Source organism: Budorcas taxicolor, chromosome 5 (assembly GCF_023091745.1).
Source record: "Budorcas taxicolor isolate Tak-1 chromosome 5, Takin1.1, whole genome shotgun sequence".
Lineage (NCBI taxonomy): Eukaryota > Metazoa > Chordata > Mammalia > Artiodactyla > Bovidae > Budorcas > Budorcas taxicolor.
This window is the reverse complement of record NC_068914.1, coordinates 10,335,152-10,352,848: the sequence shown is the minus strand read 5'-3', so window position 1 is coordinate 10,352,848 and position 17,697 is coordinate 10,335,152. Positions and strand designations below refer to the sequence as shown.

The 17,697-nt window shown below is 47.6% G+C and overlaps 1 protein-coding gene across 1 annotated transcript; it reads left to right on the top strand.

Annotated features, from left to right (window-relative positions):
• Positions 1-1,903: 1,903 nt before the first annotated feature.
• On the top strand, positions 1,904-10,974 carry LOC128048526 (pulmonary surfactant-associated protein D). The gene is made up of 7 exons (XM_052640929.1): positions 1,904-2,102; positions 6,392-6,508; positions 6,790-6,897; positions 7,205-7,312; positions 7,672-7,788; positions 8,404-8,487; positions 10,598-10,974. The coding sequence occupies exons 1-7, from the start codon at positions 1,904-1,906 to the stop codon at positions 10,972-10,974; spliced, it is 1,110 nt and encodes a 369-aa protein (XP_052496889.1).
• The last annotated feature ends 6,723 nt before the right edge of the window (positions 10,975-17,697 follow it).

Here is a 17,697-nt window from a genome sequence, read left to right as displayed (position 1 = left end):
ACAGCAGAAAGCAAAAGAGTGACCCCTGCCAGATGGCAGCTCCAACAGACGCTGTCTCCCACAGGCTGTTGCCTCAGCAGCCCTTCACCTGCCCGACTTTGCTCAGTTTGGCCAAGCAGCTCCCAGCTCTTTCCTAGCATCTGAGCAGTAACGTTGAGATGAAGGTGGAAGAGAAGTGGGTGCAGGGGGTGCTGTTTCCTGGACTCGGCAGAGGCAGGCTGCATTCACAAGAGCTCTAGGCCATTGTGCAGCTTGCTGGTCTTCTCTGAACCTTGGATTCCTGGACATCTGTGAAACACAGACACTGACGCTGCCACTTTACTCACAGGGCTGCAGTGAGGTCCTGATGAGATCCTGGGCTGAGGGTGCTCTTTGAACTCTAAGATGTGTGTAGTCCTATGAATTTCAGTGGCAGGTGTCCAGAAGCCAGGAAAGGGTGCAATTGAGTGAGTCAACAAGGAAGGAAATTACCTACTTCTTGAAGAGAGTTTTCACGAAACGGGCTGAGGGTCAGGTTACAGGACAGGTATAAGGAGCCAGTTCTCGCCCAGGAACTCTAATTTGCCTGGACGTGCTAGAGCCCTACAGGAAACAACTGTGAGTGTCTCTGTCCTTGCCTCTTGTTTTCCAATGTCTGGTGAATATCTCCCTGCCTATGTGGGTGGTTGAAGAAGGCAGGGTGTGTATAGACCTTCTCTAGGTGGTTCAGTGCTGGTGGTGGGAGAAAATGGGGTAATAAGGGGAGCTCTTCATTCCGTTCCCTTTGTTTGGTGGGAGATGTGTTTCCAGATGTGTTTCCAGCTCTCCAGATGTGTTTCCAACTCTCCAGAGAGGGAGAGTTGGATGTGATATCCAACCAGATCTCTGATGCCATTGTCTGGCAGTCCCTTTGGAAAGTGCATGTCATCTTCCTCTTGGAAGGAAGCACTTCTCTGGCCAGGAAACTCCTTCCCTCCCACTACCTCAGCCTGCTTGGCAACCCTTGGTCGTTTGCACAAGTCCCTCGGGCTTTCTTCCACGTTTCTGCACCTCCCGTGATTCTTTTCCATGCTCAAAACTTTACAATTTCTCTGAGAGAGGAAAGAAGCCCAACACTGGAAGTGACCCATGTCCTGCACCCTGATCTCACTTAGCTCCTGAGTCCCTTTCTGATAGTGACTGGAAGCTCTGTTGGACATTGGCTTTCCTCCTCTGAAGCCAGCCTCCCCCTGATGGCACCCATCTCACAGGTCCCCTCTTCCATGAGGCCCCTGTCCCAAGTCCTCTCAGGAGGCCTGGGCAGGCATGCTAGGTGTGCCAGGAACTTTCCTGGTGGAGCCCAGGAATGACAAATCCTGGAAAATAAGCAGCCATGCCCCATTCTGTGCACAGGACAGACCTTACCAAGCATTAGCACTCTGGCTTTTTTTTCAGATCGCACTGCAGACTCCAGTCCTAGCCTGTCCAGAGCAGCGAGAGGAAACAAGCCAGCACTGTAAGAGGTAAAGCATTGGACTTACTGGCATAAAAAGGGATAAAGAGGCCCAGAGAGAGAAGGGTCCCACCTGAGGACCCTCAGTGAGTCCCTCCTGGGGTGACAGTGGCCTCAGTGAGGAATTCTACACCCTGGTCACAGTGCCCCTGGCAGGGATGACAAGCCCAAAGAGGGATGGCACAGAGCGTCTGAGAGTAGAGTCATGTGCTGGCAGAGCAGGACGGAGGCCCGGCTGGTCCGCTCATGTCCTCCCTGGCCAGACCTTATCCTAACTTTCCCTAAACTGCTTTCAGAGCCCTGCTACTCTTGGCCCCAGAGGATGGGAGAGGAGATTGGGGAAGGGCTTTTCCTGCCCTCCAGGAGCTGGGCCAGCCCTAATCCTCGTCCTTGGACCAAGAGCACCCCCCTCTCTGTTCCTCTGCCTAGGACATGCTTCTCCTCCATCTCTCCGTGCTGCTCCTGCTCACACAGCCCTGGAGATCCCTGGGAGCAGAAATGACATTCTATTCCCAGCAAACACTGGCCAACGCCTGTACCCTGGTTATGTGTAGCCCCCCGGAGGGTGGCTTGCCTGGTCGTGATGGACGAGATGGGAGAGAAGGCCCCCGGGGAGAGAAGGGAGATCCAGGTAGAACTGGGTCCATGGACTTGTCCTGGTGGGAAGGGGTGGGCACTGGAATTGTAACCAACCCCCAAACTCTGAATCTTCAGTGGAAACCTTGAAGATGGTCTTTCCAAGTGGGTGGGTTTCCCCCAGATCTTCAGTCCACCTGAGACATGGCTTTACTGGTTGGCAAAGACTGGCTTGCCCAAGTCCCCAGCTCCATAACCACCTGTGCTGATTCCTCCCCTAGGATCTTCTGACCCCAACCACCCCACGAATGTACAAACAATGAGTGGATGACTGGTATTTGGGGTCCCCTGCTGCAGAACTCATTGGGCTTACCAAGTGGTGCTAGTGGTAAAAGCCTGACTGCCAGTGAAGGAGATGTAAGAGATGCAGGTTCGATCCCTGGGTCAGAAAGGTCCCCTGGAGGAGGGCATGGCAACCCTCTCCTGTATTCTTGCTTGGAGAATCCCATGGACAGAGGAGCCTGGCGGGCTTTGGGCCACTGGGTTGCACACGACTGAAGTGACTTAGTACACTCATGTAGGAGACATAGGAGATGAGAGTTTGATCCCACGGTTGGGACAATCCCCTGGATAGAAAATGGCAACTCACTCTGTTATTGCCTGGAGAATATCATGGACAGAGGAATCTGTCAGGCTACAACCCACAGAGTCTGATGCGACTGAGTACACATACTCCAAAACTTAACTGTTCTTCATTCGTATTAAATGTTGCCTCTGGAGAAGGTTAAATATTTTTGAACTGATGACAGTGTTGTAAGTTTCAGTTTAATCATCTGTAGATGAGAATAATATCGACCACACAGTGACAAAGAATTGAGCCAAGGCTTCATTTTTTTGGTGGGTCTTCAAGATAGTTTATTCTTCTGCTGTCCCAACCAGCTGAATTCTCCTGAGGTTTCCAAATGTATTGATTATTAAGGGAATTTTCTGGAAACACTGCCCCACAGGAGAAGATCTGGTTTTTACTGGCAAGAAGTGAGAATTTGATGAACCAGCGACAAGGACAAGGGGACCACCATGGCCCTGGGCCAGGGCTATGGGGGATCAATGAGGTCTTTTATCTTTCTGAAGTTTGTGTTTTGATTGGAGAGCAAAGAAATGAACAACATTAAAGCTGAAAAGAATACATAACATCCCCAGGATTTGTAGGGTAAGAGACAAGTATCTGTCTGCCTTTTAGAAAGAGAGCAGCTTCTAACATGAATGGGCTGGGGCTTGAGAAGGCCTGCTAGAAGTGATCTCAGAGGAGGGGTGGTATTCAAGATGCCAGCTTTCTCTAGCTCCCCGAGAGGCCCTGAATTGAAAAGTATCCCTTCTTTTCCCTCCCTGCTCTCACGGCCTCCATGGTTGTGCAAAGGATGGGCAACCTCTCATGCTCCCTTCTAAGGAGTGACTTGCTTCCAAGGTACCTGCTGCCCTCCCCAGCCAGAGGGGAGCCCAGGAAAGGCTAAGCCAGGGACCAGCTGTCTCTGCCTGAGCACAGTGCACCAGGGGTTCTGGGATGCGGGGCCCATCCTCCAGGCTCCCACTGATTGCCTAGTTAGAATTGGAGCTAAGAGCAAGACACAATGTCCAGCACAGAGGCTCTCACCACCTGCACAGTCTTGGCCCAGGCAAGCCTGGTCCTTCTTACCCTGGGGGAGTGGTTTCCAGATCTGAAATGTCATCTCTCCTCTCCAGGTCTCTGAATCCTCTTCAGCCTTGAAGTCCTGTTTCCTATGAGTACCTGTGTGTCCATGGGTTGGGGGTACTGGGATGGGACGAGGGATATCTAATAAGCTGTTTTCTTCACTTGTTACCTGTGCCTCACAGTTTAAAACTTGATGATAAATTCCTTGCAGACCGGGACCTGGTGCTAACGTGTACATCCTGCTCAGTACTAGGCAGAAAGTGATGTTCCACAGATAGTTTCTCAGTGAACAGAGAAATGAAATAATGAGGAAATGAATAAATAAGTGAATGAACAAGTTAGTAGTATCCGACAGATTTCTTTTGTTGTCTTTTTGCACATGGATGCTTACTCACAACAGTCAGAAGATGGAAACAACCCAAGTGTCTATCAAGATTTATGCATGGTGAATGAATAAAGAAAATGTATTGCATTCATACTATAGAACATTTCTCAGCCATAGACCAGAATGAAGTACCGAGATGTGTTACAATTTGGATGAGCCTCAAGAATGTCACTCCTAGTTTAAAAAGGCAGACACAAAGGGTCATACATTGTATGTCTTTATATAAAATATCCAGAATAGATAACAGAGACAGGTAGCTTCATAGTGGTAACCAGGGCCTGGGAGGAGGAAGGGACGAAGTGATAAATGGGTATGAAGTTTTCTTTGGGATTAATGAAATAGTTTTAAACTAAAGAGAAGTGGTAGTTGCACAATTATGTCAATGTTCTAAATGCCACTGGATCGCATACTTTAAATGACTAATTATAGGAAATTCCTGGAGGTCCAGTGGTTAGGATTCGGTGTTCTCACTGCCAGACCTCAGGTTCAGTCCCTGATTGGGGACCTGAGATCCTGCAAGTTACACATCACAGTAAAGGAAAAAAAAAATGGTTATTTTTATATTATGTGAATTTCATCTCAATGAAAAAAGAATAACCAAGCTCACAGAATTGAGTGTATAATTCTTGAATCAATAGCCATTTCTCCCTTTAGTCTTTGAAGGTAAATCTCTCATAATTTCAGACTTAGGCATCCTTCTTAAGGTAATGTGATTTTTAAATGTTCGATCATTTTTACAAAACAATTAACATGTGATCACTAATCACAAAAAGAAGAAAATTAAAATTACCTAATTGTGCCCCTTAGAAAAAATAACTGTTAACACTTGTGTGTGCTCTTCTTGTGGTTTTTTCAATGTGTGTTACATGTGCACATGCCTGACACATGTGTGCACATGTTGAAAAAACTGATTCAAACTAAATAGAGTATTTATAGCCTACATTTATCACTTGATGATGCACATTAATTTTGACTATCTTCTTTAATTTTAAAAACATGTTACATAGTTTTTTCTCTTTATATTAAAATAGAATTTATCTATAATAGATTCAGATGTATATAATAATGATTTCATATTTGCATATATTGTGAAATGATGTCACAATAAGTCATGTCAATGTCATCAATACACATAGTTACAGTTTGTATGTGATGAAAACTTTTAAGATCTGCTTGCTCAGCAATGTTCAAGCATGCAATCCAGGAAAACTAACTATAGTAATTTCGCTGTACATTGTATTCCTAGGAATCAATTGTTTTTTAACTGGACCCTTGTACCTTTTGAAGATTTCTATCCATTCTGCCCACTTCTCAACCCCACCTCTAGCAACCACAAATCTGTTCTCTGTATCTGTGAGTATGTCGTTTCTATTTGTTTTCTTAGATCTCACATATGAGTGAGATCGTATAGCGCCGCCTTCTCTGTGACTTATTCCACTAAGCACAGCGCCTTCAGGGTTCACCAGTGTTGCTGCAAACAGCAGGATTTCATTCCCTTTATGCCTGAATGATGTCCCATTGTATGTGCACCCTGCACTTTCTACACCCGTTCATCCATCCACAGATACTTGGGCTCTAGGCTGCATCCATGTCTGGGCTACCATGAACGACGCTGTAATTAACTTGGGGGTGCATATATCTTTTCAGGTTAGTGTTTCCATTTTCTTTAGTTGAATGCTCAGAAGTGGAATTGATGGATTATACGGTAGCTCTAGTTTTAACTTTCTGAGAAACCTCCATACTGTCTCCATAGTGGCTGTTCCAGTTTGCATCCCTACTGCACAAAGCTTTCCTTTTCTCTACTTCTCCAGCACTTCCTATTTGCTGTCTGATAATAGCCATTCTGAGAGGTGTGAGGTGACAGCTCATTGTGCTTTTGCTTTCTGTTCCTCTGGTGATTACTGTCAGGTGTCGTTTCTGACAGAAACTTTGGTTTGGGGATGGGGGACAGCAGGGAGTCCATGGTCCAGAGTTAGAGCTGACAGACTTACCTGCCATAAATACTGTGGCCTTGGGGCAGGGGCAGGTGCACTGTATGCAAAGTCGGGCGAATCTTGGTCTGGATCCGCCTCCAATTCTGCAAGCCTGTTCCTTCTCCTGTAAAATGGAGATGTGAACACGCGTTTCCTGCATCACCACTGGACCAGTCACCTGGAGGGGGAGTGTCTACCCCCTACAGAACCCCGAAGGAATGCCAGGGCCCGGACTCTGGAGGCAGCTTGCTCCTCCTAGGCTGGGTCAGCTGTATGTTCATTTTTTTCTGCCACAGGTTCACCAGGACTAGCAGGACAAGCAGGAATGCCAGGACCAGCTGGCCCTATTGGGCCAAAAGGAGACAATGGCTCTGCTGGAGAACCTGGACCAAAGGGAGACACTGGACCACCTGGTGAGCAGCTGGGCATGGAATGCAGGTGTCTGCAGATGGCGTGCTGCCGCTAGGCCATGGCAGTAGGCGCGCACAGATTCTGCCCCAGGAAGAGGAAGGTCATTCTCAGGGTGGCTTGGGGTTATTTCAGGGAAGAATGGAGCTCCTGGGGAGGGCGGAGAGTGAGGGTAACATCTTTAGGAGGAGGCTGCCTGTCTGATTTCTATTATAGCCCCATCTTTTATGCACTCCCACTTCCAAGGAGATTCAGTGTCACTAACCAGGCTGGTCCTTTTTCCCAGGGCCTCCAGGTATGCCTGGTCCAGCTGGAAGAGAGGGCCCCTCAGGGAGGCAGGGGAGCATGGGACCTCCAGGCACACCAGGCCCCAAAGGAGAACCTGGGCCCAAAGGTAGGAGGGTGGTATGTGGTGGATTGGGGAGGGAGAAGGGAGGGGTGACGTTGGCAGCCCTGGTGGGGACCAGGGTATGTGCACAGTGCCTGGAAAGCCTGGAACCCCTGCGCCTGGTAGGCCTGGGCTGGGCCTCTCCCCTGACATTCCCACACTGACTGAATTTCCTAGAGGAGACCAAGCAGTCAGGAGCAGTCTCCCGGGTCACTCTCTCACCTGGAGCTGTGGGTGACAAGCTGCACTGCTCAGGAAATGGTACCTGCTGAGCACACTCTCAGCCGTGTTTCTCAGTGTGTTCCTTCTGCAGGAGGAGGGGGTGCCCCAGGCATGCAGGGCTCCCCAGGCCCTGCAGGTCTCAAAGGAGAAAGAGGTGCCCCTGGTCAGCCCGGAGGCCCTGGACCTGCGGGGCTGGCAGGTGAGCAATGGACGTGGGGCTGGGCTCATGTTCCCCTGTGCCCACCCCCACTACCCTTCAGGTCAGAGCTAGCATTCTAGGGAGAGAGCCAGTATTGGGTTCTGGGAACTGTCTGTCTCTAGGAAGAGGGTGGTGTGAGCAGCAGGGACTGTGTATTCAGGGAAGGCTGGTTGTCGGGTTAAGGGACAGTCAGTGTGCAGAGAGGATGCAAGCAGAGGATCCAGGCACTGAGGGACATTTGTAAAGGTGGAGGGTGTATGGCTGGGGGATAGGAAGTCCATGTTTGGGGGTGGGGAGTGGGTATGAAAATGCTGAAATATATGTTCAGCACTCACCCATTTCTACTTCTCTGGTCCCAGGGCCTGCTGGAGCCATTGGTCCACAGGGGTCTTCAGGTGCCAGGGGCCCCCCAGGACTTAAGGGGGACAGGGGTACTCCTGGAGAAAGAGGAGCAAAGGGTGAGAGTGGGCTTGCAGGTAAGGAAACCTTGGGGACCCCATTAGGGTGTGGGGCAGGGAGGAGGCCTTATTCAGCTCAGCTCTCCTTTCAGGTAACCTGTTTACTTACAGGTGGGGGTCAAAGCAGGAAAAGTTGACAGGGTATATGGCGAGGTGGACTCTGGGCTTAGCCTCTGTGACTCGCTGGAGGACAACCTGAGCAGATTTTCTATCTGATCTTTATGACAAGCAAACCTGCCTCTCCAGTTCATCAGATAACCCTGAACAGCAAATAACTCAATGGATGCATTTTCCATCCATTGTGTATCCTTTCCTACAACCATACCACCCCCTGCAATACAAAAGGAAGTGCTATCAGATTCCTAGAATTTGGAATTAAAATGATATCTGGTTCACTGTCAGTGAGGTGCAGGGACCTGCTCAGGAGATACTGTTCAGAAGAGAACCACAGGAAATCCCATGGACGCAGAGGCCAGCTAGGTCAGCAGAGGTGGGCTTTCTAGGCCTCTGTTCCAACTTCTTACCCCACCCCCAACTTGCATCTCCACCTGGACACTCTTTCCTTGAGTCCTGAGCTCTGAGTGACCCCAGGCTGTTCTGGATTTGTCTTCACTTGGCCTCTCTCTCCTGCAGAGGTCAATGCTCTCAGGCAGCGGGTGGGAACCTTAGAGGGACAGCTACAACGCCTCCAGAATGCCTTCTCTCAGTATAAGAACGGTGAGTTCCTGGACCTGACCCTGAGCCAGTCCCTGATCATGGGCCTCAGACTTAGTCTGGGCTTGGCTTACGGTTCGCTGGGCTTGGGTCTAAACTGGACTTGCTGGGACCATGATTGGGACTGGACCTAGACCTGGGGCAGGAGTGGGGCTGGGACAGATCCGTGCTCCAGGAACTGCAAGTAGACACACGGAACAAGGAGGAGGAAGTGTTCATCGTTACCAGTTCAGCAGACCTTATCCCAGCATACCCTAGGCAGGTGCCTACGACAGACGAGGGGATACCCAACCCTTGTCTTTCTTCTGTGGGGCCAGGTATGCAAGTGCATAGAGAAGCAGCCACACAGCCCAGGGCAGCAGAGAATCCATACCTGATCATGGGAATGGGGCTGGGGTGCTTCATGTGGGGTTCAAGGCTGCTGGGGACCTGTCCTTAGTGTGTGGCCTCCAAGTATCTCTCGCTAAACATGCCCCCAGGTCTGGCAGGAGCAGGCTGCCTCCAGTCTCTGGCCAGTGCTGGACTCCCCCGTAGCTCTTGTGGAGTTTAGAGCAGAGACTACTCCCTAAGCCTGGATCCTAAGCAGGCAGAGGCCTCCTGCAGCACATGCCTGAGTGCCCTGTGCCCTGGGACTCTCCACCAACTGTCCCTCCTCCTTCTCTGCTCTCCCTGACGACAGCTTCGCATTCACATCATTCATCCAAACTCAGTGATTGATCAAACATTTTCTGAAGGAGCAGAGCATAAAGGAGCCTGATCTGGTGAGACGTATTGTTGGCTTCTAAGGACTCTAGCCAACTAAGTACCAAAGTAGTTCAGAATGAGACTTGCCAGTGTTTGGTATGTCTTCGTCCTTCCACAAGCATATCTGCATACATATTTACTCCCACACGTGCACACTGATGCAAACCAAGAGGGCTTGGGCACATGCACTGGCTACGCACATCTGTACCTAAACACCATCATCTTGCGACACCATCTACCTACATGAGCACCGTGTATGCATAGGCTCTCCTATCCAGATGGACCTTAAGTCTGCCCATGTATCTTCAGATAGACACATGGGCGTATTCACTGATACAAATACACACCCACCCAGATGCATGGGCTGTAAGCCCAGTAGTGTCACATGGCTTCACACTGACCTTGTTCAGGGCTGATCTGGGTGCCGTCCTGACCCCCCAGAGAATCTGTTCCCTGAGTCCCTGTTGAAGCTACTCAGAGAAGGGCAGATGGTCAGGGTGCAGCCTGGGTTCCTAAACAGTCCAGGAAGCCCTAAACGTTTCCATGTATGACCCTAGAAGTCAGAGTGATGGGGACGGGTTACAATAAGAAGAGATACTTACATCACACAGAGGATACTCTTATACTGTATACCCCTACCTTAGAAATAAGGAATGAGACCCTGAAAAGGGAAGTGACTTTCTTGTGTCCACCTGGAGCATCATTGCCAAGGTGAGGATGAACACATGGTCTTCTGGATCCAAAACAGAGTTGTCTTTAGTGCTGATCCCATCCTGCCCACTGTTCCTACACACACTGCCCAGTGGTCCAGGGACACTGAGTGACTTGCATCACAAGCATGTCGAGGCCAATATTAGGCTGTTCTCAGAGGCACCCCCATCCTCTCCTTCCCCTCATGCCTTCAGACAGCACAGAACTCCCTGTGACAACCCCATGCGCCTGATCGTCATGGAGGGGTTGGAGTGAGCCGTATGATGTTTTCCACACTTCCAGGAACTGCCCTGGGCTGCATGGTGTCATTTCCCTCCTACCCAGTAACTGAAAACTTGATTCTGGCATGCAACACAGGGAGGAACAGAAAGTGCAAGCTTTAGTGTCACCTCCATCCAGGTCTGATCCTTGTCTACACCTGACAGCTGGGCGACTTTGGGCCTCTTACGTAAGCACCTGAGTTCCGGGGTCCTCACCTGTACCTGGAGACCACGGCACCATCACAGGGCACATCGTGGAGCCAGGGCTGCTCAGAACCAAGTGCCTCACTTTCTTCCCATCTGGTGCCCTGGTACCCAGATGGGAGGCTGGGGATTCTGGTTGGAACACAAGGTCTAGGTGCCGCCGCATCCACAGCCTGACTCTCCTCTTCCCTTAGCGGTGCTCTTCCCTGATGGCCGGAGTGTCGGGGAGAAGATCTTTAAGACGGCAGGCTCTGAAAAAACGTTTCAGGATGCCCAGCAGGTCTGCACACAGGCTGGAGGACAGCTGCCCTCCCCACGTTCTGCAGCTGAGAACGAGGCCTTGACTCAGCTGGCCACAGCCCAGAACAAGGCCGCTTTCCTGAGCATGACCGATACCAGGAAGGAGGGTACTTTCATCTACCCCACGGGGGAGCCCCTCGTCTATTCCAACTGGGCCCCCCAGGAGCCCAACAATGATGGCGGCTCAGAGAACTGCGTGGAGATCTTTCCCAATGGCAAATGGAATGACAAGGTCTGCGGAGAGCAGCGCCTCGTGATCTGCGAGTTCTGAGCTCCTCCCACACACACACACAGTGTGTGTGTTGGGGAGGGGGGTGCAGTGCCCAGAGCTGCATTTTTCCAATGTTTCAATAAAATGGTGACCCTCTGCTGGCCAGGGCTTCTCCACAGAGCCACAGGATAAGGCCAGAGACAGGGCTCCTATGGAATACATCCCTCAGAATAAAGTTCAAAACTGGCTTCACACAAGAAAGATTTGTCAGAGGAAAAGAGGGGCAGCCTCCCTTCCCAGAAGCAAGGGTTAAAGGAAGTTCTCCAACTCTCCCCTGTTGCAAAATCCAGTGTCTCTGCCTCATCCCTCCATCTCTACCAACCATCGGTTACATTTGACCTCACTGATCACTGTCTCCGCCTTCTTCCCTTTTCCTCTCCTGCCTGCGGTTTTCTTATCTTCCTGGCTGCTCAGCATCACTCTCTTTCCCTCGTCTCTCCTCCTCTCCTCCAGTCCACGGAGGAGGTTGGGAGCCTCAGTTCTGGCTCCCTTCTCTCCTCACACTTACTCCAGGCTTGGGCTCATTCTCTCCCATAGTTTAAATTCCTTCTATTGATGCCTCCCCAGGTACTGTTCTGTTCAAGGCCTCTCCCCAAACCCTGGATTTCTCTAGCCAATGCAAGCTGTCGCCCTGGGGCTGGGAGTGTTGCAGGAAGGAGGACCCCTTCCAGGGCCCAAAACTGGGCTCTTGTCTAACACTCACTCAGAAAAGAATTGTCCGAGGAGACGCATGCACTGACAAAGCAAGAGATTTTATTGGGAAAGGGCACCCAGGTGGAGAGCAGGAGGGTAAGGGAACCCAGGAGAACTGCTCTGCCACGTGGCTGGCAGTCTCGGGTTTTATGCTGATGGGATTAGTTTCTGGGTTGTCTTTAGCCAATCATTCTAACTCAGGAGTCCTTCCTGGTGGTGCACACCTTGTTCAGCCAAGATGAATGCCAGAGAGAAGGATTCTGGGAGGTGGTCGGACATGTGGTGTCTCATTTTGACCTTTCCCGAACTCTTCTGGTTGGTGGAGGCTTATTAGTTCCGTATTCCTTACCAGGATCTCCTGTCATAAAACAACTCATGCAGATGGTTATTATGGTGCCTGGCCAGGGTGGGCGGTTTCAATCAGTGTGCTTCTCCTAACAGGAAGTCTCTCAGTGGCTGCCTCTTGCTTCAAGCCCTGAGCCTAGAAAGCTGCACAGGTATAGAGGCGTGACCTGGCAGGAAGGCACCAGCTTCTCTGGCCAGACTGAGTGGGCTTACACACAGTAGGACCCTCACTCTTGAACACCCAGGGTCTCTCTCTCCCCTTGACCATGTGACTGCCATTGGCTCATGGGAGAATATACCATGTGCACAATCATAACCACTTTTGAAATCTCAGGCAAAGAGGGTGTAGAGCCATATTCAGTTTCACCCCCAAACCTCTTCCTGCCTGGCAGTTCTGGGGATGTCCGTCTCCACTCTGCCTCAGAGATAATCTAGTCGAGCCCTTCTCATTTTACAGACAAGGAACCAAGACGCAGACAGGAAGGGAACTTGTACAGGTAGCACTGGTGCTGCTGCTCACTCTTGAAAAAGGCCATACGACCCCAGAGCTTATACTTTCAGCCTGCAAATTCTTAGATCAAGAATTTTCATATTTAGTTGATTTTATTGACATGGTGCTATAAAGAAAGATTTAAGTGACACCTGTGGTTAAGAAATTATAATGAGGCCTGAATGAACCACAGGCTAATGGGAGGGGGTGATGAATATCCTCCCCCAGACAGGAAACCAGCCTCTCTTTCCTTTGTTCCCAGGGACCAGGAGGACTGCCTTCTCTGGCCCTTCCTGAATGGGACCCCCAAGCCCCACCCCTCTTCCCAACATGCTTACAGCTACCCTGCATATATGAACAGCACATCTGAAAACAAAGCCACGCCTCTCAACAGCATGCAGCTCAGGTTCCTGCTAAGATTGTTCTCCTGTTACTGAAAATCTCCCCAAATTCCTGGCAGTTTCTGAAATATAAACATTTACACAATAATGAGCAAACAGCTCTCCAGCACAAAGGCGTGGATCTTAGAGCAGCCTGTTTTTATTGCAAATAAGAAAAACAACTGGATCTACTTAAGCCAAAGGGAAGTCATTTTTTTTTCCCCCCTAAGAACAGAGAATTCTGAATTGACTTTAGAAGAACTAGGTTGGGGGGCAAGCAAACTTGTGCCACCTCCCTGGCTTCTGCCTCTCTCTGCCCATCCTCACCTCTTTCCCTTCTTTACATATCAAATCCTCTGCATCCAGGTCTCTTGTGTGTCACAAAGGTCAGAAAGTCTTGCTCTCTTACTTGACATCTATTCAAAACTATGTGAAAATGCATCTTTCTGTCTCAGATGCCCACCTCTGATCCAATCAGCTCACTCTGGAACCTCATAATCCAACATGGCCATGGGATGCACGGGAGGTCTTGGTCTGGGCGGATGCTCTGTGGGTGATCACTACTCATATCCCAATGTGTAAGCCACGCCTATTTCTTGGCAAGAGGAAACTATGTGATGCCATAGGAAGGAAAAAAATCTGTGTTGCTGAAGTCTGCAAATGCTGAGAAAGAAGCTTAGATCAACCCGCATCGTGGGCCACGGGAGTCCGGTTTGCATCTCTCCAGCACAGAGAATAAATAAGGAGAGTCTTCAGGCTCTGTAGACACAGTCCGATTAAAGCAGAGGAGAAAGGCAAGGATTTCAGAAAATGCAGGTTTTTAACCATTCTTGGTCACAGAGGTCTCTCCCTCCTACACTGTCAGTCATGAACAAATGTGAACATGGATCTCCAGCCACATCAGCCCCACCCCAACCACAGTAGCCATGACCCTAGTTTAGTAGCCTAGGTGCCGAGTGAAGCCAGAGCTGTGGGCCTCTTATTGTCGAGAGATGTTAAGACACTCACAATGCCAGCTGACATCGTGGGAACAAGACATCCTTCCATGTCTGGAGGCGGGACAACCACATAGGGAAGCCTCTGTTTATAGTGTGTTCTCAACCATCCTGTCACCAGCCCAGCCCACAACCTATACTGAAGAGCCTATGGGAACCCCGCCCACATTTTTTTTTTTTTTACTTTTTTTTTTTTTTTAACTTTTCTAGGATCCTAGCTTTGTTCTGAATTTCGCTGATATAACAACACTGGCATGTGAGTTGTTTACATTCAGAACATTCTTGATCACTCTACTTTCCAGATGTCCTTAATTCAAGCTTAATGGTGTGGTGGACTTTTTCAGGTTACCTGTGTTTTATATAGTGGAGCAAAGAAACCAGGTACCTATCAGAAAAAGTAAAATATTAATTGATATGCCAAACATTTATTCAGGCATGTCATGCCTTCACATATACTAAAACCTAAAACCTGGAACTTCCTTAACATTAGAGATCAGATATAAAATTGTGTTTCAGCAATGGGTGTTGGAGGTGCTCAGAGTGTAAACTGGAAAACAGTGGATGGATTGTAAAATGTTTTCACCAGGAGAATAGAGGAGAGCCTTCTTCCTGTGGAGGCACCAATATATTCAGAGACCTAGATACTCATTATTGTTCAGTTGAATTGCCTGGGACTATTAGGCCTCTGTATAACTAATGACTGGTATCTTTTGGTAGATTTTACTGTTTTTCACTAATGTTTCAATAAGAGAGGCCTTATGGAGGCAGACATTGCCCTGTGACATGTGTTTCTCCTGGATAGAAGAAGATGAAGGCCAGTGAATATTGCTGAAATGCCCAATTTTTTGCTGCCCTGGTGAGCACAGAAATGTTGGTGATTATAAGGTTGGACATCCCAGGATTCTGGACAACTGAGCAAATGCGTGGAAAACAAATGCCCTTGGGGATCACCTAGATCCACTTGGATTTTGAGTGTGGTTTTAGAGTTGTTACTAGATCCTATGCAGCCCATCCTTACTGAATACATTCTGAATATTCACATATTTGATCTCCATTTAGTTAAGCAGAGCAGTCTCTCAGACTGGCTGGCTGAAACAACTTGGAGCCACAGAGTGACTCAAGGGGGCCCTGCCTGAGCGAAATGGTACTCTTCCTATTTATTTAGTAAGGAGAAGGAATGAACAAAGTGAGTAAGTGGGAGACTTCAGTGAATAAGATCCTTCATTCCTACTTGTAAGTCTATTTATAGCCCTGAAGAAGGTGATTTCAAGATGTTTCCAGGCTCTCTGATCTGAAGAAACAGCGCCATGACATCACTGCCAGCTTTTCTGCACATTTATCAAGTCCCTGAATACTTCAATTCACGGGTAAGGGCCAAAAGGTCAGATGACAACCTCAGACCCAGCAAAGGCATTCTGTGAACATAAGGATGGAGCAGGATGGGAAGAGGAGGAAAACCAGTGGTGGGTTTTGAATAAGCCTAGGATGCTTAGTCCCCAGCTACAGAGAGTCTGAGGGAATAGAAAGAGAATGAGGGGGATGTGAATTCTTCAAAGACTCAATCCCTGCAAAAGGGTGACTGAAGCTGTGAAGACTTCATCAAGGGATTCCAAAGCTCTGGTGAGAGAATAAACATCCTAGAACAGACATAAAAATTAATTTTAAAACATAATGAGAATAGACTTGGTCATTTTAAAGGGTTTTAGACAGCTAATATAATTACAATAGTGTATCACTGACGCAGGAATAAACAAAACAATGTAAAAAATAACAAAGTCCAAAAGCGGGTCCAAATATACATATATTTATACACATATATCTTATATATGCATAATTATGATAATAATTCTATTTTTAAAATTTATTTATTTTTCCTCAAATTGCAGGAAAATAATCTTTCAATTAATAATATTGAGCTAAAAGCTTAAGCATTTATAAGAAAAATGAAATTAGGTTCTTTTAGTTACATATAAAAATCAAAATCAGAAGAATATGTTAAGTCATGATTTATGCAGTCTTAGAAGGGACAAGAGCAATCTAAGACTGTCAGAGAGGGCAGCGAGATGCAAGAAGAAGTATATGGGCTAGTTGATTCTGAAGGGCGGTGAGGGAAAAGGATTAGCCATGCCGTCTTTAAATATATACAGTACCATGTGTGAAATAGATAGCTAGCAGGAAGCTTCTGAATAACACAGGGAGGCCAGCCTGATGCTCTGTGATAACCTAGAGGGGTGGGATCGGGGGAGAGAGGCTCAACAGGAAGTGGGTGTATGTATATATATGGCTGATTTCACATTGTTGTACAGCAGAAACTGACACAACATTGTAGAGCAATTATTCTCCAATTTTTTAAAAGAATAAATAAAAACAAATTGGAGGAAAAGAGAAGGTGATCCACACCACAAAAGCCACAGTGGCCACTGGTCCCTGCAATCAGGCTGTGTTAGTCAACAGGACCATACACATATCAGGACAGCTAGGCATGGACTCTGCAGGTAGACAGCTTGTGCCAGGAGAGTGGCAGAAAGAGCTAAACAACCTCTCACAAACACGGGTAAATTTCTGAAAGTAGCAGGCTGGGACTTCACAAATGTGATAAAAACAACTGTTTTGCTGGCTGACATAAAGGACTTCAATACTCTCAGTGATATTTACAAACAAGATTTTCAGAGTAGCAGGTTGCTGCTTTGCCAAAAGGAGGCTGGGTTGAGACTGCAGCAGTAGCTGTGCAAGGACCTCTCCTGATAGCATCACTCTCAGTGGGTCCAGTGTCATTTCAGTTCAGTTCAGTCGCTCAGTCGTGTCCTACTCTGTGCGACCCCACAAACTGCAGCACGCCAGGCCTTCCTGTCCATCACCAACTCCCGGAGTTCACTCAGACTCACGTCCATCGAGCCAGTGATGCCATCCAGCCATCTCATCCTCTGTCATCCCTTTCTCCTCCTGCCCCCAATCCCTCCCAGCATCAGTCTTTTCCAATGAGTCAACTCTTCGCATGAGGTGGCCAAAGTACTGGAGTTTCAGCTTTAGTATCGTTCCTTCCAAAGAAATCCCAGGGCTGCTCTCCTTCAGAATGACACTGATCTCCAGTGTCATTTAGTCTGGAATCTAAATAAGATTTTTAAATTAATGTCTTCATTTTTACAGTCTTCATTGGAAAGTGTAAGGTTGACTGAAACATCTGAAATGATTATGGAAAGTCCACTTAATAAGGAAAATTGAACATGAATTGAAGGTTAATGATGAATCTAGTTACTAATGTTATAAATTACACTTCTAGAACACTCATATTACTGGATGTGGGGAAACAGACATGCATTACATAATTCTCAGAAACACAAAAGTAAAGGGAAATAACATGGAGGAAAGATGAGTTACAATTCCTGAGAAATAAAGAGCACATCTAATTCAATCAAATCCTATTAATTTAATGATGTGAAATACTTAGTTCTCATGTCAGATACATGATTCTGCTTTTACTTGAGGAAAATTTAAGCATTTAAGTTTGAATGAAAAACATAAAGGAAAAGAAACTGGACTAAATTTTATATAGATAGTATTTTTCTAATGGAAATAAAATAACATCCAGATTAAAAAAAAATAAGACTATCAGAGACAAAAACCCAAATAAAATACTGATATATCTGCACAAAAAATTAGTACCTAAGTATAAAAAATAAGAAAAGTGAGAATTAAAAGAGAAAATTCATAAAAGAAGAAATAATGATGGCCAATAGTATGGAACCATGAACAAATGCACAATTTGAGTAGTAATTAAGGAAACTCATATTAAATAGTAACAAGTATCCAAAAATCTATA

What these genes read in the sequence shown, in the direction of transcription:
- LOC128048526 (XM_052640929.1), top strand. Translation starts at nt 1,904, where the DNA reads ATGCTTCTCCTCCATCTCTCCGTGCTGCTCCTGCTCACACAGCCCTGG. An exon ending in GGGAGACACTGGACCACCTG is followed by an intron (nt 6,509 to 6,789) that starts GTGAGCAGCTGG and finishes CCTTTTTCCCAG; the next exon opens with GGCCTCCAGGTATGCCTGGT. An exon ending in CTTCTCTCAGTATAAGAACG is followed by an intron (nt 8,488 to 10,597) that starts GTGAGTTCCTGG and finishes CTCTTCCCTTAG; the next exon opens with CGGTGCTCTTCCCTGATGGC.